Raw genomic sequence first — 23,005 nt, forward strand, 5'->3', positions numbered from 1 at the left:
AAGCAAATATTCCTTAAAAACATCATAGACACTGAAATCAGCTTTGCACATGCTTGGTTACTTCACTCTCTATTCAATGGGATTGTAAAGTTGAAACAGAACTGTAATCTATTTGCCTATCAACATCAATGCAGAAAATTGACACAAAAACATTTTCAGAGAAAACCAGAAAAAAAATTCAAGCAATGTTAATGATAATTTAGAAGTCCCCTGTCCTAATGCTCTGTTGTGGATAAAGATCTCTTGGCCCAACTTGTTCATGCTGACTAAGGCGCTTTCCTGAGCTAGACTTACTTGCCTGCATTTGCCCGTTATCCATCCAAACCTTTTCAATCCATGAATCCGTTCAAATGTCTGTTGAAAGTTCTAACTGTCCTGGTCTCTGACATAATTTTACACAATGACATAATCACACAGTGATAACTGGATTTCTCTTTTTACCTGTGGTTGTTCACAGTTGTGGTTTCTCGCACTGCTTGAGCTGTCTCTGATGCAAAGTCAAGAGCACCTGCCACTGGCTTGGTTACTGTACCAACCAGGCCCTTTCCAAGACCTGAGAAAAAACCACCAACACCACCATCTGTTTTCACTCCTTCAACTGTTGAAGTAATCACACTTGTGAAGCCACCCAGAATACCTGTGGGAAGTAGGGAAGAGAAATATTAAGAAATATGGCCCATGAATCCACCAGAATCACCAAACCATGATAAATCAAAGCAGAAATAACTAACTGGCTCCCTGAACTGCTTTGCTGTGCAGTAACATCTACCTCAACCTCACTTTCTTGTTTATTACAGTAACCCTTGATATCCACTGTGACAAAAATTCTACTGATATCAGCAACTCAGTACCCACAGCTTTCCAAGAAAGGAAATCCACAAATTTCTGAGTGAAATAATTTCTCCTTAGTTTTAAAGAACGAATATCTTATGGAATGACCATGATCCTTACATCTGGATTACCAAGATTATAAATGAGTGAATTGGGACTGAAACTCAAATTACTGGCCTCTGCCTCTTCTACATTATTCTGAAATTTCAGCACTTCCCTGAAGTGTGGTGACATTGCTGTTAAAATAAAGTATGATATCAATGCTTAAAGTTGGATGATTCTCATAAAGCATGATCTGAAATTGAGAATCAAAGTAGTTTCGTTTCCTTTCTTTGTACAATGTCCATATTAAAAACACTTGAATCTTTACAACTATGTCAGTCTTAATATGCAGCTATGCTATTTTTGCAACTACATGAACATTTCTATGTATAATTAATGTAAGGGACTGGTGTACATGCTCTTGTTTACATCAACAGTGCTGAAGTCGAGAGGGTTGAGAGCTTCAAGTTCCAAGGACTGAACATCACCAACAACTTGTCCAGGTTCAATTAAGTTGATGCCATGGCCAAGAAAGCTCACCGGCAACTTTACATCCTTGAAGGCAAAAGAAATTTGGCAGGTCCCTTGACTTTCACCAATTTGTGTAGATGCACCACAAAAAACATCCTATTTGGATATATCACGGGTTGGTATGGTAACTGCTCTGCCAGTAACTATAAGGAACCAACATGGACTCTGTCTATACCTTACTGCCTTGGTAAAGCAACCAGCATTGTCAAAGCATGCACACCAGACATTCTGTTCTCTACACCCTCCCATTGTTAAAAGATGCAAAAGTATGAAAGCACATACCATCAGCTCAAGGACAGCTTCTATACCACTGTTACTAGATTACTGAATGGATCCCCAATACGATAAAATGGACTCTTGGCTTCAATCTACCTCATTGTGACCTTGCACCTTTTTGTCTATCCGCATTATACTTTATCTGTAACTGCAACGTTTTATATTGCACTCTGTTATTGTTTTACCTGGCACTGTTGTAATGAGTTAATTTGCATGAGTAGAATCCAGGGCAAATTTTTCACTGTAGCTTGGTACATATGACAATGATAAATCAATTTACCAATTTATAAGAAATGGTGTTCAGGGTTAATTTAATGAGTCACTATATTGGATTGCAAGGCCCTTCTACAGAAACACTGATGTAAGCAGAAAATATGTAGTGGTTACGATAATTATGCATCAACTCAAATTACGGTATGATACCATACAGAATATATTTATGAACTAGCAGCCTGAGGTCTACACTACTGATTCAGAAAGGTAAGTTCAAAACCCACTACAACAGCCAGGGAACTTGTTACTGTTCTTCTCTGTGCCTTGTAATGCATCGGGTGGAAACCTTGCCCCTTCTTGAGCATTTGTCTTTTTTTAAAAATGAGGCCGAGTTGCTAGCTCAACCCAGCATGGATGGAAAGTATGCAAAGTGCTGGCCAGTCCACTTACCTTGAAGCCCAGTGTGGATGCCATGACACTACCTGGCCAAGCCAGGGAACTTAGATTCAAGTAATTAAACTGGGTTTACATCCATTATGGAACTATGCATCAGGTACATTAGTGTTGTTCAGGGGAAGAAATCTGCCATTCTTACTTGGTTTGGGATACAGGCAACCCAAGACCAACAATGTGGTTGACTGCCTCCTCAATTCAGTAGCAGTTAAGGGCAGGCAATTAATGCTCATGTTGCAAGGAACATTGACAGTACATGAAAAGATCAGAGGTAATAAAAGTATCCCACAGCTTTGAAATAACAAGAAGTTTTACAACGTTGGAAACCAATTAAGACAGGGTCAATTAGCATTTGATTCAATTTTTCATTTTGGTGGCAGTAATATGGTTGAGGACTGCAAGGAAGACGAAATCAAAGAGCATGTAGAGGGTTAACTACACTACACTTCCACTTCTGCTAAATCCCTCACCAAAGAAATAACATATTTCCTTACTGAAGAAAAACTATGAAAAAAACAAAATGTTGTTGAACTTCTCTGTTAGGGAAAACTATGTATATTTCAAGCATCAGCAAAACAATGGTTCACTTCAGATCTTGCCTATAACTTGGTCGGGTAGGGGAATTTGGGTGTATGAATTCTGATGTAAATAGTGCGTGTGCAATTTGTTTAGACTGACAATAACCTAAATGATTTTCTATTGTGAGACAATGAAGATTACAAATTATTGAAAAAAATAACATGGACATTTGACTTTTTCCATTGTTCGCAAAGAACCACTATCTCCAACGACAGGACATATGAAATACATTACAGTGAAATATAATCATTACAGAGCATGACAACCTAGTTGTAAATTCAGCTGAAAAATGGCTATGATCGATGAAAGGTTCCATTGTACAAAAAGAGATACATCTTAAAACCATAGGAATGGTAAAAATATATCTTGGAAATGGCATGCCCACTGTGGATAGAGCATGCAAAAGATACATAGCTTTTTAGTTCTGATATTAATGCAAAATTTTCATGCATTAATAGTGGTGAAGTTAAATGAGATTGCCTTCCACATACCATGAGCCAGTCCTTGAATTCCAGCCACGAGGTGTTCACCACTGGTCACAGCTTGATAGCGAATGGATTCCCGCTCAGCTTGGTGCCTGGTGTCCATTGTCTTTCCCAATCCATCTGATAAAGTGCCAGCAAACTGTTGGAAAGAGGAAAAACACTTAAAAAGTAGAAAAGTAACAGCTCACCATTAATAACTAAATGAAATATTGAAAAGCTCACAAATGTGTATCAAAAGATCTGATTCAATTACTTAGAGTGAATGTTTTCCAGTAAACAAAAAAATGTGTGGACCATTCATGGTCCAGTAACACAGGCCTCGTTTTCTGCTTGCATAGTCCTAACTCTGCTGGGACGGCATAATGCTCTAAATTTAAATTTCATATCTTTGTACTCTGCATAATCTAGCTACCGATTGCCATAACCAGTTTTGCAATTGGAAGTTCAAGGCTAAATTGGCTCACTCATCAACTGAATTAAGCCAGACCTGATCTAGTACTAATATTATGTGACGTGACAACCCAGTTGTAAATTCGGTGTGAGGAGGTCCTGAAAGGTGAGTTTAGGGAGTTAGGCGCCAAGTTAAATGACAGGACCTCCAGGATAGCAATCTCAGGACTGCTACCAGTGCCACATGCAGGCAGGTTTAGAAATAGTAAGATAGTGCAGATCAACACGTGGCTGAAGACATGGTGCAGGAGGGAGGGCTTCAGATTTATAGATAATTCAGCAGTTTTCCAGGGAAGGTGGGACCTGTTCCGGCAGGATGGTTTACATCTGAACTGGAGGGGTACAAATATTCTTGCAGGTAGGTTTGCTAGAGAGCTCCAGTGGATTTAAACTAGATATAAGGGGGGAGGGGAACCAGAGTGTAGGAACAGATGTAGGGGAGAAGGAAGAAAAAAATAATAGTAAAGTTGTTTGCACCGTATAGTGATAACCAGAGAGTAAGAGGTGGAAAATTTCTTAAATGCATTTATTTTAATGTTAGGAGCATTATAAGAAAGGTGGATGAGCTTAAAGCATGGATTGATACCTGGAAGTATGATGTGGCAGCTGTTAGTGAAACATGGTTACAGGAGGGGTGTGATTGGCAACTAAATATTCCTGGATATAATTGTGTCGGGTGTGATAGAATCAGAGGGACAAGAGGGGGAGGTGTTGCATTGCTTGTCAGAGAAAATATTACAGCGGTGCTCTGGCAGATTAGAGGGCTCATCTAGAGAGGCTATTTGGGTGGAATTGAGGAATGGGAAACGTGTAGTAACACTTATGGGGGTGTATTATAGACCACCAAATGGGGAGCGAGAATTGGAGGAGCAAATTTGTACAGAGATAGCAGATATTTGTAGTAAGCACAAGGTTATGATTGTGGGAGATTTTAATTTTCCACACATAGACTGGGAAGCCCATACTGTAAAAGAGCTGGATGGTTTGTAGTTTGTAAAATGTGTGCAGGAGAGTTTTTTGCAGCAATACATAGAGGTACCAACTAGAGAAGGGGCAGTGTTGGATCTCCTGTTAGGGAATGAAATAGGTCAGGTAATGGAGGTTTGTGTTGTGGAGCACTTCGGGTCCAGTGATCACAATGCTATTAGTTTCAATATAATTATGGAGGAGGATAGGTATGGACCCAGGGTTGAGATTTTTGATTGGAGAAAGGCTAACTTTGAGGAGATGCGAAAGGATTTAGAAGGAGTGGATTGGGACAATTTGTTTTATGGTAAGAATGTAATGGAGAAATGGAGGTCATTTAAAGGTGAAATTTTGAGGGTATAGAATCTTTATGTTCCTGTTAGGTTGAAAGGAAAGGTTATAAGTTTGAAAGAGCCTTGGTTTTCAAGGGATATTGGAAACTTGGTTCAGAAGAAGAGAGATATCTACAATAAATATAGGCAGCATGGAGAAAATGAGGTGCTCGAGGAATATAAAGAATGTAAAAAGAATCTTAAGAAAGAAATTAGAAAAGCTAAAAGAAGATATGAGGTTGCTTTGGCAAGTAAGGTGAAAATAAATCCCAAGGGTTTCTATAGTTATATTAATAGCAAAAGGATAGTGAGGGATAAAATTGGTCCCTTAGAGAATCAGAGTGGGCAGCTATGTGTGGAGCCAAAAGAGATGGGGGAGATTCTGAACAATTTCTTTTCTTTGGTATTCACTAAAGAGAAGGATATTGAATTGTGTAAGATAAGGGAAACAGGTATAGAAGTTATGGAGACTATGATGATTAAAAAACAGGAAGTACTGGAGCTTTTAAGAAATATAAAAGTGGATAAGTTTCCGGTTCCGGACAGGATATTCCCAAGGGCCTTGAGGGAAATTAGTGTGGAAATAGCAGGGGCTCTGACAGAAAATATTTCAAATGTCATTAGAAACAGGGATGGTGCCAGAGGATTGGCGTATTGCTCATGCTGTTCCATTGTTTAAAAAGGGTTCTAAGAGCAAACCTAGCAATTATCGGCCTGTGAGTTTGATGTCAGTAGTGGGTAAATTGATGGAAAGTATTCTTAGAGATGGCATATATAATTATCTGAATAGACAGGGTCTGATTAGGAACAATCAACATGGATTTGTGTGTGTTTCCGTGCTGTAATTGTTATATAGTTATATGGACAATTTAGACAATAGTCACATTTTGGAAGGCACGATATTACATTTATGGGTAGACCATTGTTACTTCAACTATCTTGATATTTTAACTATAGAAAGTGGAGCCCAGAATTCAGGATTTAGTTGTAACAACAGAAACTTGGAAACTTTCAGAATGGTTTTATTTCGCTGTATATAAAAATTAGTATCTTCCCAAACCTAAACTACAGAAGGGACAGAACAAATCTGTGCAATTTTGTTGGTGATCTTCAGTATGACTGCCAGGGTACAATATCTAAGTATATGAAGCATGCCAAAGAAGTTGCACAGGACAAAGCGAACCTTTTTTCAGGGAGAGGTTCTGTGTTCCTGAAAATCTAATTCCAAGATAATCCAAGCAAAAGCCAAAAGTTGCTAAATGTGTGGATGTTTAAACATAATTTTGTATGATTTTTGTTATTGATAAACAGCTTCCTTCTTTCAGCAGATTTTTTTTTCATGCCTGGAAATGTCTAAATGGTGGTAGTTAAAACTTTACATTTCCTGCACATATTGCACGTGTGCTCCATCATACACAAGGATGGAGGCCAATTTACGGGGCAAGTACACTTCTCCAATCAAACACCTCCACAGGTTCAAACCTTATTTTTGCTTTTATTTAATATTTTATGATTACTAGCACATTTTGACAGGACTTTCACACTCATGACTTGTCATTTGCTTGCCTTGACAAATACATAGTAAGATTAATAGATCTCAGCTGCTCTTGGATCAATGAAGTTGCAATTATGAATCTGAGCAACTTTAGGCTGAGGAAAATAAACCAACACCCTTCGAACTGCTTTTCAACAATCTATGATGAAAACTGCATATGTGTAGATGACAGATACATGTCTGTTTATTGCCTAGACTTTTAAATGAACACTGCCCACTTGAATCAATTATTGATTCAAAATTGGACAAAAATTGGAAAACAAAAACCACAATTTAAAGAAGTATGGCTTGACACAATGTCCTTTGTTTATTGCTTGCTAGAACTATACTGCCTAACTGTACTTTGATAGGACTACAAGTCAATAGCCAATAAAAAATAGTGTAATGAACTGTTTTGATGCTGAGCCCAGGAGATTGCTTAAATTGTCAAAAAGATGAGAGATAAATTATTTCCTTGCCCTCAACTCTGCTCCCCTAAACCTCAATTTTTTTCAGTTGATACATGAAGAAACTCATCTCTAGATCTTAAATTTTCTTTTTAAAAAAAAGTACAGGTGAAAAGTTCACTTCTTACAAGCCACTCCAAAGAACGCAGTTAATAGTTCAACAATGAAAGTTTTTTTTTCAGATTACTGTTCCAACAGCTGTTCCACATTGTTGCTTTGAGAGTTCAATAGTTTACATGGCAATTATTAAATGCTGAATTCTCCTACAAAATGATTAGGTTACGTTCCAAGCACGAAGACGATATTGTGGTTATAGAAAACCCTCCAGCAAATTTGACAAACAACCAGGAGCTTCCAGTATAGTCTATTATGCAGATTTATTCTAAAATAATTGAAGTACACTTGACTAAAAACACTTGTATAGAGCCAGACAGACTGGAAGGTCCCAAGTCTTATCCCTGCTATGATAGTTGATCTTACTTTAGTAGGAATACCACAGTTGGTATGAGTTTGCTTGGGAGTCAGACCACAAAGCATCTCGGTTCACACAGTGGTTAAGATTGGAATTTGTTAGAAGAAATACAGCCCTCTCTGGCGAGATTTAATCCTTTTAATCATTTGTCTTATGGTAAGGGAGAAAATGGATGGCCTTTGTTCATAACGAAACTGTAATGTGAAAAGTGAGCATGATCCCACATATGAATTTCGAGCAAAATTCACAGGATAAAAACAGAATGAGAATGGATTAATGTCCTGTAAGTAGTAACCAAACAATTCTCTCTTCCATAAAATTTTGTGCTACCAAGTTAAAAGTGCTTTTGCTAATGTTTGCCCTAAAACACTTCACATATAATGAATTAGGTGATTTTCTTTGATAAAATAGGAGTCGCTTTGCATCCAACAACACCTCACAAATAATTTTGAGATAAATTGTGATACTAGCCATAACACTGGCAAGATCTGACTACTATTTGCTATTTCTCCATATGGGACCATGCAACGTGCCGGTGTTATACCTGAATGATAGCAGCTATGAAAAGGTTACATTTCCCCAGTACAACATAGGAATGTTAAACTAGATATGAAGCTATCAAAGTTCAAATTTCAAATTATATTTATTATCAATTACATACAGTATGTCACCATATACAACCCTGAGATTCATTTTCTTGTGGGCATTCACAGTAAACACAACAGACTGCATCCAACAAGATGGACAAATAGCCAATTGCAAATGACAACAAACTGCAAATACAATAAGAAAAATATATAATAATAAATAAGCAATAAATATCAAAAATATGAGATGAAGAGTCCTTGAAAGTCGGTCCATAGTTTGTGGGAGTAGTGATGGGGTGGGTGAAGTTGTATGAAATTATCATCTCTGGTTCCTGTTCCTGAACCTGGTGGTGTGGATCCTGAGGCTCCTGTACCTCCTTCCTGATGACAGCAGTGAGAAGAGACGTCCTGGATGAAGGGGGTCCTTAATGGTGGATGCAGCTTTCCTGTGACAATGCTCCATGTAGATGCACCCAGTGGTGGGTGGGCTTTACTCATGATAGACGATCCAGAAAATGATTACAGATCATTCTTCAGAAGTCAGAGTGAGAATGCATTTTGAAGTTCACAAGCAAAATTAGACTCGAAAGGACTTGTTTTTGTCAAATGAGTCACAGAATTCTAATCTGTTTCATTCAAACATTTGTGGGAGCTATCATGCCAAAGGGTGTTTTGTGAGAACATCAATCCACAGAAAACATTTGCTGGATGTATATAAGAAAAGAAAAATGTGAACAAGCAAATAACGAACACAGGTAAGCCATTTAGGCCCTCAAATCTACTCTGCCAAATCTTCTTAGTAAAGAATAGCTGATCTGAATGTAACCTCAACTTCACATTCCATTCTATTCACAATAACCTTCTACTCGTTTGCTTATCAAACATCACCTACCTTTGCTTAAAACTATGGAACAACTTTGGATGAGCTTCCAAGACTCAACTCCCTCAGGAAAAATATTCACCTCACCTCTGCCCTCAATTAAATGAATCTTATTTAAGACAGTAGACATTAAGCTTTAAGATTCTCCCATAACTGAAAATATCCTTGCCACTCCTTCCCTGACAAGTCTCCTTAGGATCTTGGAACATTTCAAATGCTCCCTCATTCTTCTAAAACAGTAAATACAAGTCAAGCCTATTTAACTTTTCTTCATAAGGCAATATGACCATTCCAATTATTAGTTATTAAATCTTCAAGTTTATTGTCACCTGACAGTACAACCAAATGAAACAACATTCCTCTGGACCATGGTGCACCCACAAAACACATCACACACAGCACATTAACCAAGATACTACCATAAATAAGTTAATTAAATATAATACCAAATGCATGTAGTGTGCAGCACAGTAAGCAGTATAGCAAATAGCTTGCTGTCCTAGTGACGAGACCCCAGTGGTGGCAGGGTGTTCATCAGTTTCACAGCCTGAGAAAAGCAGCCGTTATACAGTCTGACAGTTTTCGTCCTGATGCTTCTGTACCTTCTTTCCTGACAGTCGTGGGTCAAAGAGATTGTGGGGTGGGTGGTAGGGATCCTAAACAATACTTTGGGCCCTTTGTCAGCAACATTCTCAATAAATATCACAAATAAGAGGGAGGGAAACCCTGATGAACTCCTCAGTGGTTATACTATCCTCTATAGAGTCTTGTGGTGCAATACCGCACAGTGATGCAGTCAGACTGGACACTCTTGAAGGTACTTCTGCAGGAAGTCGTTAGAACAAGGGTGGGGAGGATCACATGCCTCAGTCTCCTCAGAAAGCATAGATGCTGCTGTGCTTTGACTAGTGAGATGTTGTGGGTCCAGATTGGATCATCTTTTACGTGCACACCAAGGAACTTCGTGCTTGTCACTCTCTGTACAGCAGAACCATTAAAGTGCATTGGAGACCTGTGCCTTCCAGAAGTCTACAATCATCTCTTTTATCTTAGCAACATACATCAAAGTTGCTGGTGAACGCAGCAGGCCAAGCAGCATCTATAGGAAGAGGCGCAGTCGACGTTTCAGGCCGAGACCCTTCGTCCTGACGAAGGGTCTCGGCCTGAAACGTCGACTGCGCCTCTTCCTATAGATGCTGCTTGGCCTGCTGCGTTCACCAGCAACTTTGATGTATGTTGCTTGAATTTCCAGCATCTGCAGAATTCCTGTTGTTTGCGTTTAAAATCTCTTTTATCTTGTCCACATTGAAACTCAAGTTGCTGTTCTTGCACCACTTGAAAAGTCTTTCTATCCTCCTCTCTGTATGTTGACTCATCATTGTTGCTGATGAGGCCAACCACTGTAGTATCATCAGTGAACGTGATGATGCAGTTTGAGTTGAACCTGGCAGTGCAGTCGTGAGCCTGCTATTGGATCTGGCTCTAGCAGAAATTGTAATCTTAGCTGGTTGCTATTGATTCAAAATTATTTATATAGATTAATCATAGAGATGAGACCCAAGGAACCCCAAATCACCACTATTCCCCAACAATGACAGAAATCACATTTAACACAGATAACTCTCCTACTCATCAGCCAGTTGTTTTCATGTGACATTGAAAGGGTTTTGGGAAGGAAAAGTACACCATCTCAAGAGGTTAATCATATTCTAATCTGCTGCTTTATTCAGGACTTGGCTAGTTTAGGATTTTCACCTATACTGATTATGAACATGTTAGTTAGGTTATTGTACAAATGCTCCTCAATTTCTTCATAATCCATTTTAGTATTTTGAGTAATGTATAAAAAGATTAATAAAAACAATATGAATCCGGTTCCAATGCAATTTTAACCTTAAAATGTTCACTGACTCTCCCAACTTCTCTCAATGCCTAGTGATTCATTCTCTGACTCAGAACTCTGGGATATTACATTATACAGCTAGGGGAATTTAAATGCTTTGACAGAATAAGATGTATGCAGGATGTCAACCACGAGAATGAATGATTAATTTTTCCAGTCATCAACATGTAATATGAAATCATAAGTTCTGTATTTTTAAGACAGGGTAAGCAGGCTATGGTGTTGACACATAAAGGTTCAAATGTAGTAATCTTGCACAGATGATAGCAATTACTTGATACCATTAACAGTATTAGCTAGTTAACTCTGTAACTAGCTTAAATAGAAAATTACACCTAAAAAACCTTCATAAAAAAAAACTACATCATGTATTATTAGCACAAAGCCTCACAACAAGATGTTAGTAGAGTGTAAATTCTTTCACATGTAACTCTTCATAAAATATAGTTGTTTTAATAACTCCATAAATGCCTATGTGATGATCAAATTGTGTCCTGTGGCTTTGGCATAATGAAACTCTCTTATATTGGTATCACTGCAGATGTTTATGGCATTATGCAGCTTCTGGCAATCTCCAACTCATGCGAAGTTTGCTAAACTGAAAAGATCTGATTAAAACAGCCAGGATATTACTGCTTTTTCCTCTTTTCTGTGCCTCTGGCAAAATCCTTCTTCTTGCAGTGGATGTCCTCTTGAACAGTGGGTAGGTCAGAAGATGTTGCACAGTTGTCAACCTTGAGTTCCCTATGACAAATCATCACCTGATAATTTGAGTGCAAATGCAGCTTTTTCAGGTGATCCAACCATCCACACAGCAAATTACTGAATGAATCCATGATAAGCAGTCCAAAAATCTTAAAGTTTCCTCTCCTTCTCTATCCTTCAAAAGTCTATGTCAGATTAAGGGAGGTTATTACCTTTCAACTGACTTGCCAATTCTGTGCAAATTTCTGCATAACTAAATACAGTATAACAGTCTGAGAATTATTGTTGAATTTTTACCCTTTACTTCAGCATGAAGTTACACAAGTCAGAAATCTAATTGGTAAGAGTCGTTCCAGCAATATAATGCAAACAAAAGAGATGGTTGTTAACTTCAGGAGGACACAGAGTGACCACTATCTGCTGAACATCGACGACTCCTCTGTAGGGATCGTTAAGAGCACCAAGTTTCTTGGTGTTCACCTGGTGGAGAATCTCACCTGGTCCCTCAACACCAGCTCCATAGCAAAGAAAGCCCAGCAGCATCTCTACTTTCTGCAAAGGCTGAGAAAAGTCTATCTCCCACCCCCCACCCTCACCACATTCTACAGAGGTTGTACTGAGAGCATCCTGAGCAACTGCATCACTGCCTGGTTCGGAAATTGCACCATCTCGGATCGCAAGACCCTGCAGTGGATAGTGAGGTCAGCTGAGAAGATCATCGGGGTCTCTCTTCCCGCCATTACAGACATTTACACCACATGCTGCATCCGTAAAGTAAACAGCATTATGAAGGACCCCTCGCACCCCTCATACAAACTCTTCTCCCTCCTGCCATCTGGCAAAAGGCACCGAAGCATTCGGGCTCTCATGACCAGACTATGTAACAGTTTCTTCCCCCAAGCCATCAGACTCCTCAATACCCAGAACCTGGACTGACACCAACCTACTGCCCTCTACTGTGCCTATTGTTTTGTTTATTATTTATTGTAATGCCTGCACTGTTTTGTGCACTTTATGCAGTCCTGGGTAGGTCTGTAGTCTAGTGTAGTTTTTATGTTGTTTTTACGTAGTTCAGTGTAGTTTTTGTATTGTTTTATGTAGCACCATGGTCCCGAAAAACGTTGTCTCATTTTTACTGTGTACTGTACCAGCAATTATGGTCAAAATGGCAATAAGAAGTGACTTGACTTGAAATCAGATCTGTTGAAGAGGGTAGGACAGCAAAAGCATCTAGAGTAACAATCAGCTAAAGAAACTCAAGTGGGTCAAGCAGTGTCTGTGGAAGGAAAGTAATTGTCGACAATTTGGACTGAAACTCTACTTTAGCATTGAGAATGGAGAGCCACAATGGAGCAGTGCGGGAGGGTCTCACAGACCTCGTCATCATACCTTGAAAGACTTCCCAGTTAGAAACTTAACAGGTGGCCTGAACCAAGATGATTACTTCTGCCTTTAGCCCTGGGTTTCCAAAGCTTTTTGCTCTCCAAGTCCATTGCTCACAAATTGAATGTATTTCTTTGCAATACAGGTGAGGGTTATTAGAAAGGAAAACAAAGGAGCAATATACTTACCCATGCAGTTGCAACCATTTTCAATGAAATAATTTGATGTAGCCCCCTATTAGCAGCACTCAAACAAGGTAAGAATTAATGTGTGCTATACATACATGGTGGAACTGCTTCAGTTTGACAGTGCTTCCAGCTGCTATTTATATACTGGTGCTATATCTAAAGTACGAGGACAATTAAACATGAAGGCACTTTATAGAAGCATTCCATGAATTAGTTGATGTTTTCTAACCCTGCTGTAATAGACAGAAGGCTTGCTCATTGAATATGAAGCTACTAAGCCTTCCGATACCACACTTTGCTCCACTTTGAGTGGGACAAAACTGCCTTCCTTCTATGAGATGTTAACATAAGGCATTTTTATAGCAGTTGGGTTGTTAACCATGACTCAATGTGAGTGACGGACAGTGGCTCAACAAACCCTTTCCTACTCCCACGCTATCAATCATGTCGTCCTTCTGCAGCAACAATCTGAAGTACTCTGCTTTTTACCTCATGAATTCTCTGACAGACTCACAAACTCACTGCATTTAGACCACAAGATATAAGAGCAGAATTACGCCATTTGGCCTGTCAGGTTTGCTCTGCCATTCAATGGCTGATCCTCTTTTCCTCTCCCTGTAATCTTTGATGCTATGCCCAATCCAGAACCGGTCAAGCTCTGCCTTAATTTCACCCAACGACCTGGCCTCCACAGCTGCCTGTGGTAACAAATTCCACAAATTCACCACCCTCTGGCTAAAGAAATTTTTGCATATCTCTGTTTTAAATAGACACCCCTCTATCCTGAGGCTGTGCTCTCTTGTCCTAGACTCCCCCACCACGAGAACCATCCTTTCCACATCTGCTCTGCCTTTCAACATTTGAACGGTTTCAGTGAGATCCCCCCTCATCCTTCTAAATTCCAGCCAGTACAGACCCAGAGCTGTCAAAAGTTCCTCATAAGATAACCCTTTCATTCCTGGAATCATCCTTGTATTACTACCAGACATGGCTGAAAGTCAGAATCACCTGACCTTCGGATCACAGATAAATCCTTCTATTAGAACCATTTCCAGTGATTGAGCGGCCTTTTAAAAGCAATTCTCACTGCCTTTGAGTTCCAGAGCAGGATGACAATAATCAACAAGTATAATAACATAGCTGAGGCTGTGTTGCTCTTTTGAAATTTAAATCAGCAATTCACACCTCATAGATCATAAAATAGAATGGAACAAGCCCTTCAGCTCATGGTGATGTGCCAATTTTTAACATACTCGAAGATCAAACAATTCTTTCCTTCCCATATAGACCTCGATGGGCGTGTTGTACCCTTCTATAAAGCAGATTGATATATCAAATAAGGTGATAATTATAAATTAACTTAGAAGAATGAGTATTATGATTATTTGTCTGTGTATTTTTTTAAAAAATTGTTTATTTTTCAGGATCTGTGTATCATTAGTAAGGCTAGCATTTACTCCCCTACTCTGATGGCCCTGAAGGTGTGGCAGTCATTTACCTTCTTGAGTTTAAAAGCAGCTGTACAGGAACAATTTAGTGTTTTTCTCATCTGTTTCAGAGGACATTTAACAGACAACCTTATGGGATGCATCTGGAATCACATGAACGTCAAAGTAGGCAAGGGAGCATGGCTTCCTTCCCTGAAGGACATCCAAGAACCAGATGGGTATTGACAAACCAGTAGTTATATAGTCATAATTATTATGACTTGTTGGTGCTGTTCCAAATTCCAGTTCATAAACAGAATTTGAATTCTCAACTTGCTATGGTGAGAATGAACTTGAATCTTTGCTAGTCCACACCACTGGACTAGTTACTTAACTGGAGCCTGCGATGAAACAAAAATACTGAACATCTTCCATTTGCTTTCATGAAAGTGGAGACTTGATTGATGTAGATATAAAAATTCTGCTAAGCATCCTCCATTACAACAATATCAATACATCACACAGTACATAGGAGGTAGTGTTTTAGAATATTCCAGAGCTCTGATTGGCACTACTTTTCTGAATTTCTCTTGCAAATCTCCCCTAAGTTTGTTCCTGGATAACTACCTTGTTTAGACATTGATGCCCTGTGTGTCTCTTCCTACTCTGAGTTGAGGTCAACAATTATTGCCAAATATCAATAACCATGGGCATATCAGAACAATAAATGCAAAAATGATACCTAAGACAATATACAGAGAATTTCTGCTGACAACAGATAACAAATTGCCTAGAATTTGCAAACTTGTACAAAAAGTTTTACTTTTAACCATCATTTGCCTCAATATTTTTGAAGAAAATGTGCATATGAACACATTTTTCTTTAAAATACGAGCTTTAACTGTGAAGCACTGTAGTGTAGTGGTTAGCACAATACTGCACAGTACAGGTGACCAGGGTTCAATTCCTGCCACTGCCTGTAAGGAGTTTGTACATTCTCCCCATGACTGTGGGTTTCCTCCGGGTGCTCCAGTTTCCTTCCACAGTCCAAAGGCATACTGGTAGGTAGGATAGTTGGTCAATATAAATTGTCCCATGATTAGGCGAGGATTAAATCAGGGCATTACTGGGCAGTGTGGCTGGAAGGGCCTATTCCACACTGTATTTCAATAAACAAATAAATAAATTCCAAAGTCTTTCTACATAAAATAGATAAAGGAAGTGATAAACATGATAAACAGCAAATAAGTCAGCATTTGTTGGCAATTTTCTTTTAGTTTAAAAACAGCAAAAACTTATTTACTTGGGACTTGATTTCTTCATGCTGAATGTAATTCTTGTGCTGTAATTTGATGTGTACTTACTCAAGTAACAACTTGAATGTAATTCACCAGTCACTTGTGCCTCAGGAAGAAACATGCTAGCCTGATGGTAATTTGATACCATCCAGTATGCAAAAAGGATCAGGGCAAAGTAAACATTAAAGAGGCTTTGAAATTGGGTTTATTGGGGCACAAGGACTATTGACTTGCAACATCAGTGCCAACTCAAAATTTTATTTGCTTGTTTTCACTAGGGCCAGCAGTTAGATTGACTCAGTGAAAACAATGACAGCTGTATATCTACAGCAACCAATAACTATCTCAGCAAATTTTCCAGAGGGTCCTCCTGGAGTAAACTGCTGTGCTTTGCTTCCATTTTATTGATGTCTTTCTCTTGGAAATCAGCACAATAAAAGTCCAACTTACTACTGCTTCGCATTGGATTATTGTTGCTGGAGTCATACCCAGTTTTGAGACAGTAAGCATTTATTCTCTAGGTGAGTAACAGAACACTTTCAAAAGCAGTTATCCTGGGTAGGTACCACACAAGACAACAGCAAAGTTAACTAAACATTTCTTACCAGCCAAGCATAAGCTAAATGGCCAGCTTGCCTATACAAAACAACAAGGCAATTTCTATGAGGGAACACTTGAAGAGCAATTCTGACGGAAATAATAGTAAATTTAAAATCTGCCATTTCAGTGTAGACTGATGCAGAGGTATCAGGTTTGCAAAATGAAATGGACAATTCACAGTGCCACCTGAAACACTTCTGACACAGAAAGGATCAGTGGACATTTGGCAGTGCAGGGGCTTGGCCCTTTTATATCGTTACAGATAACAAATGGTCCAGTTGCTGTTTTTCCTGAGCATGACTGAACAAACGTGTGGGGATTTACAGGGTCCTGAGGACTCTGTTATTCTTGCTGTCACATTTTCTGAGCTCAGGCCCTTAATCAGCTCCCCCTCTTGTCATTAGCTTGGGGCAGTAATGCATTCTGACAATAGCACATGGGTGATTTAACCTGGGAGCAGACTCCCCCAGTGAACTTTCTCTGTGGATGTCTGATTAGCTAGGTAGTCCAGTGGACCCCCTTCTAGGCCGTCTCCACAGATGCCTGATTAGGTTGGTAGCTCCCTCAAGCAACCCCTGTGGATTTGTCCCTGCAGATGCCTAATAGAAATTGGTTTGTGTTACTGGTCTGAGTGACTGATCCCTGTAGGGGTCCCCAAACCGGTTCATACACAGGACAGTCAAAAGTCCACACTGTGAACTTGGAATGACCCCAAATTCTGCCTTCCTTTGCAGGTTCAACCAGAGGACAACCACAGTTTGTTACATAGATGTGATACTCCGCCTGGGTAACAACAAGCAGATCAAACAAACCAACTATTTCAGGCTGACAGTAGCACACAATCAGCAAAAGAATGAGAACAGAACATCCCATCTAAGTCAGTCACTGAGAAGCAGTTTTAAATATGGGAGCAATAGGGTGAGCTTTATGTCACTGAATAAAACATACAAGATGCAGTTCAGAGCAATACTATACAAAATGTATTGCAGTCAGTTTGTCTTCCTCCCAACAACACTTGAAAAAATTCAGTTCTTGTGACTGAATTTTGTCATAAAGGAACATTGCACTCCAAAGTAGTTTTACAAAAACTACCTCATCAAACGGCCCCAATCTTTTTTTTCCCCTTCAGATATGTTGATCTGGGAAAAAACAAGCTCCTTAAGAATATTTTCCAGCATCCTGTTTAGGGGGAAAAAATGTCTTTGTGCACTTTTCCAGAAACTTCCCACTTCAATACTGGAAGGGAAAAGTACCATTTGCTTGATTGTGCATGGTATTCTCATGTAGTCTTCCGCTTTTTATGCTATAACTACTATGACATTGGTATTGTGATATTGTCCCTGCATCCCGAACTATGGACACTCATACGGGATGGGGGCAAATCAATGGAATCATCGAGTTTCTGTTCTCCTAGTAAAGCACACCAACACACTGCTAGTAGTATATACAGGATATGAAATATTAAATCATATTTGTTCTGTTTTATAGAAATATAATTCAAATGTTAACACTTATCTCTCTTGCTGGATGCATTTCTGCTCAGATTTCTATCATTTGCACTTTGGTTCTTAGCAATTTTTGCATTAGGTCATAAACAAGGTTTCGTACTCTGCCACAAAAGAAAACTTAAGGAGTCATGGAGGGATGAATTGTACAGCACAGCACCTGCCCATGCTGACTATGATGCCTATCCATGCTAGCCCATTAAGCCCATATACTTCTACTTTCCAATCCAGTGTCTGTCAAAACACCTTATAAACACTGTTTCTGCCTCCACCATTTCCTATGGTAGTGTGTTCTAGATACCTACCACCCTCTAATGAACAACATGCCCTTCAGATCTCCTTTAAATTTATCCCCTCTCAGCTCAAACCTATGGCCTTTAGTTTTAAATTTCCCCACTCTATCAAAAAGATGCTGACCATCTTCCCTACCTATCCCCCTCATGAAACTTGCTTTAACAGATCAAGTTCTTTCAGTACCAAATGACAAATAGCAGGACATTATTAATGCAGCATTTCCAACACATAATTTACATTACGACAAGACTTGTCTAGTAAAAATACAACATATATACTACAAAAATCATGCTCATACAAAGTGGCTCTACAACAGAAAAACACTCATGTGAAGGGCAAACGGACACTCTCCAGCCAAGAGGACCCCACCAAACTTAATGGTTTCAAAAATCACATTGCAACTCATTCGGCCCAATAGCCAGTTGGTTCTAAATCATAAACTGTCAAAACTGTTTTGGTAAAGTTTCTTTCTCTGCTACAGAATTTAAAGGACAAAGTTAGCAAAATCAGATGAAAGAACTGCAACAAGAGAATTACTGTACTCTTCTGTTGACTTAACATTTGTTGAAGTAATTCTAAATAATATCATTGCATCTTTATTTATAATTTCTTAACCATAGTAAATTGGCCAAGTTACAAAAATTTTGGGAAATAATTTGCGAAAATAAGGGATAAGTTTCCAACTGACCTCTCAATGCACTGTGGTACATACTGGGTGCTGTAAATTATTTTGGATGCAATCTTAAACCATTTAAAATGGAACATCTGCAGATCCCTGCATAAAACTGGGCAGCTGCTGTTTCATCACATAGATGAAATGAGGCAGTCTGGCTGAACACTTCTTAATGATTGAAAGCTAATTCCACGTGAAACAATTTGCACAGTAACAGCACAATTCTGGAGAAATATAACACCATCGTGAAATTTTAAGCAAGCATATTCAGTATGAACCTTAAGAAGGGCATAAAATCATTATTATCTTTCACAGATTTTCTGAAACTAATTTACAAACAGTTTACAACCCACAGTATTACAAGGAAGATGAGATTCACTGAAACTTGTAATTCGTAATATGTGGCAGGCTGGGATACTGCTAAAATATTATGTATGTGAACAAAAATGGAAGAAAAACATTTTTTAGAGACTCCTCTAGTTTATTCAAATTGAACGGCAACAAGAAAATATTTAAAGTTAAGCTTTGAGAAGCAGCAATTTCTTTCTGTCGACTATATTTAGGATCAAAGTACTGTTTAAAATTAAGAGATAGGCAGTGTAGCAAAAGGACAAGTGTAGAGCCAGCTGATGTGAACTTTCTTTCAACCTCAACTGCTTGCCAAGATAAATATGTTGAACTGCTCTCTATGGGTTACACTTAAACGGGAAGAGTTCACCTAGTGGAGCTCTGTGACAAAATGGAAAAGCAATTATACTTTATATGAACTAGAATTGCACATTAGCTAGAACTGTTCTGAAACCACCACACACCCCTTCACAAAATAAATGGCAATTACAGCTAATGCTCATGAAGCTCTTTAGGCCCATGACATGATCTACAATTAATAAAATTAGAAAAAACAATTATTCAAGATGTTTGCAGATAGAATTTTAAATGAGGCATTCTAATTTTTAAAATTTGAGCTTTACTTGTCTTTTTAGTTTCATATGCACTCTTCAATAATAATCAGTTTGTGCCTACCAGCGAATTATTTAATTATTTATTAATCGGGGCGTAGATATACGAGTGTCAGTATAGCTTGGTACATGAGCATATCAAAGTCCTCACACAATGGCACTATTTACAACCCTTAATGATGAATCAGATCTTAACATATAAACTCTATCAAATTGGAGATTAGTTTTGTTCCATTCAGCACAACAGCAGTGACACACACATTTTTCTGGCTTTCTATGATTACCAACAACACAATTATACATCATCAGGAGGTATGAAGAAGATTGAATCAGATTGCTTATGGTATGCTAGCAGTGGTATCAGGTGTACACTCCCTCCGTGTCTCCCTCCCCAAAAATGATGCAAGCATGTGCCAGTTTGAAACTGAAAAAGTGTATACAACATAATTTCCACAGCCAATAGATCAGTTTAGATCAAAGAAAATCAAAAACTCTCAGTTTCGATAAGGGGACATCAACTTGAAATTGTCTCTCGTTCCATAGATGCTGTCTGACCTGCTGAGTTTTTCCAGCATTTTCTGTTTTTATTTTAGATCTGACCAAGGTCCTGCCATTTGCAGTGGCCAATTAAATAGATAACACATGGAAGACACTACAGAAATATCCTCAACTTTAACAACTTAATGCTAAAACCACCTTGAATTAGAAGTGCTAACTTGATTCTTACATCTATCTTGGCCACTTCTTGAACTCCCCCATCATGGAAGCCAGTATTCAGTTAATTCTATACATTCTCCATTTTATCAGAAAACAATTGGAAGCACAGACTACTGTAAAATCTATTGGACTTGTGCTCTAGAATCAACTATGCCTCAGGACAAATTGTTGCAGTAGGGGCTGACCGCTGTTCTAATTTTGCAAACTAAAAATTGAAGAGTAAATCAAGTGCCAGAAAATTGCAATCATGGCAAATTGGGTACAATAGTCACCTCTGCAACCAGTTCTTTGAACTGTATTTCCAGTTTGTGTCAGGAGTTTTCTTTGACAAATTTCATCGTGCTGAGGGCAAGTACTAATTTATCTGCACTTGCATGCAAAATAAATGATTTAATCAATACATTTAAGCTTCATGGCAGTACACTTCACTCAAAGCTATTAATTAATTATTTTCAATCACTCTCATCACTACCAATGAGTTGGATTGCACACCTGCAATTCACAAGAAAGGTCATTCAGCTCAGGTAATTTTCATAAAATATCACTTTACATCCACATCTAAAGTTCTCAGGCATGTTAATGATAAACTTGGTCAATCTGGTGTTGTACATCTCAACGTAATTTAAGTACAAAATATGAATAGAAGCAGAACATCTATAATTATAATGCTGTTTTCATCATCTGGAAATAAATAACTTGCATTTATACAGAAACATCCAAAGTTTCAGAATATCCCACAAAGCTCTAAGTTAGTTAATTATTTTTGAAGTACAGTTCCAATTGAAATGTGAGAAAATTTAAGTTTTCTTTCGTAGTCAGCATCAGATTAAATTACAAAGGTCTGGTAAAAATAATTTTTCAGTGTGGTTTTCAATTTTACATTTGTACCATTCCATCTTACTGAAATCCCACTGGAATTTCCCACTTTAATGTTTTCAAGATGAGAGGTTTAACTAGACGAACTAAAAAACACTGATCATGTTGCAAAAGTTTATCATTTTCAACGAGGAATTTCCCAAGCAGTAGATGAAAATAAATCTAACAGCTGCATCATGACATTGTTCATCAAATGTACCTTAGCAGCTGAATTGGAGACTCCATGCGTGACATTTCGTATTAGGCCTCCAACGTTTCCATACTTTATCAATCCTGAAACGCCCTCGGACACATCATTCAGAAGTCCCATTGGATTACCGAGAAAATCCACCGAGCCCAGTATTCTAGTCGCCTGACTCATCAATTCCTGATAATAAAAACACATTTTTCTCGATGAAATAAATAACTTTACAACATTCATTCAAAATATGTGACGTTTACTTTTAAGTTGCTGTTAAGAGGACAACTGGCAGAGATACCTCAGAGATCAAACTGAGAACCAACCACTTTGGTGTAGCAGTGACAAAAATCAGAATGTCACACATACCTCATATCTCTAGCAACCTAGTTCAAATCTGATCACTAATATTGTTTCTGTGGAGTCTGCATGTTCTACCTGTGTCCATCAGTTTCTTCTAGGTTCTCTGATTTCTTCCCACATCTACTTCTCATTGGTACTAAATGACCTGCTGAGTATTTCCTCCAGATTCTATTAATATTGCATATGGATTAATGATTATGCAAAAATCAGTGCATTTAGTTAGGTTACTGGAAGAATTTAATTTACTGTTAATTAGTACTGATATTGGTTGAGAGTTAGACATGTCAGACTAATGAAGACTGAGATCCTTGTACACATTCAAGGCCTATGGATTCCAAATACTGAAAAAAAAGATACTAATTTGTAAATGCCAAGCTCTCACAGCAGTTTGCTCTTGGGCCACAAGGAATCAATTTTCTAACATACAATGTGAAGGCCCTGACTGCATAAAGATCATGAATCCCCAGGAGGTTACATGCAGTAATAGCAAGGGATTTCCAAAGTCACACAAGAATTATAAATCTGCTTTCTTCCTTTGGAAGAATTTCCACCAGGAATTACTGCTTCCTGATTAAGCTTTACTTGGAATGGTAATTCAGGAGCAAATGCAGCTATCATGTGCATTGTGTGGTACATTATGATTGCCCTAGGTGCCCACCACCTTAGAGAATCATCAGAATTGTTGGGGTTTCACCCACTGAAAGCAGAACTTACCTTAAACTCTGATGACATCTGGTCCAGTGCAGAGTATTTTATGATTAATTTCACTGGTGAACTCTAACAATGGATCAAGCAAGTATGCTCTTTTAAATAGAGCAGTCTTGTCACTCCAGTCAAG

The 23,005-nt window shown here is 38.5% G+C and overlaps 1 protein-coding gene across 3 annotated transcripts in view; it reads right to left on the reverse strand.

The window, feature by feature from the left end:
• vps13d (vacuolar protein sorting 13 homolog D) overlaps nt 1–23,005 on the reverse strand; it is a 323,941-nt gene that overhangs the window by 61,927 nt on the left and 239,009 nt on the right. For all 3 annotated transcript variants that reach the window (XM_063033119.1, XM_063033121.1, XM_063033120.1), the window contains 3 exons: nt 21,826–21,993; nt 3,417–3,549; nt 442–637 (listed from right to left, as the gene is read on the reverse strand). In XM_063033119.1, coding sequence (XP_062889189.1) covers nt 442–637; nt 3,417–3,549; nt 21,826–21,993 — 497 coding nt within the window. The remainder of the gene's footprint in view (nt 1–441; nt 638–3,416; nt 3,550–21,825; nt 21,994–23,005) is intronic.

Source organism: Mobula hypostoma, chromosome 25 (assembly GCF_963921235.1).
Source record: "Mobula hypostoma chromosome 25, sMobHyp1.1, whole genome shotgun sequence".
In the NCBI taxonomy this organism is placed as follows: domain Eukaryota; kingdom Metazoa; phylum Chordata; class Chondrichthyes; order Myliobatiformes; family Myliobatidae; genus Mobula; species Mobula hypostoma.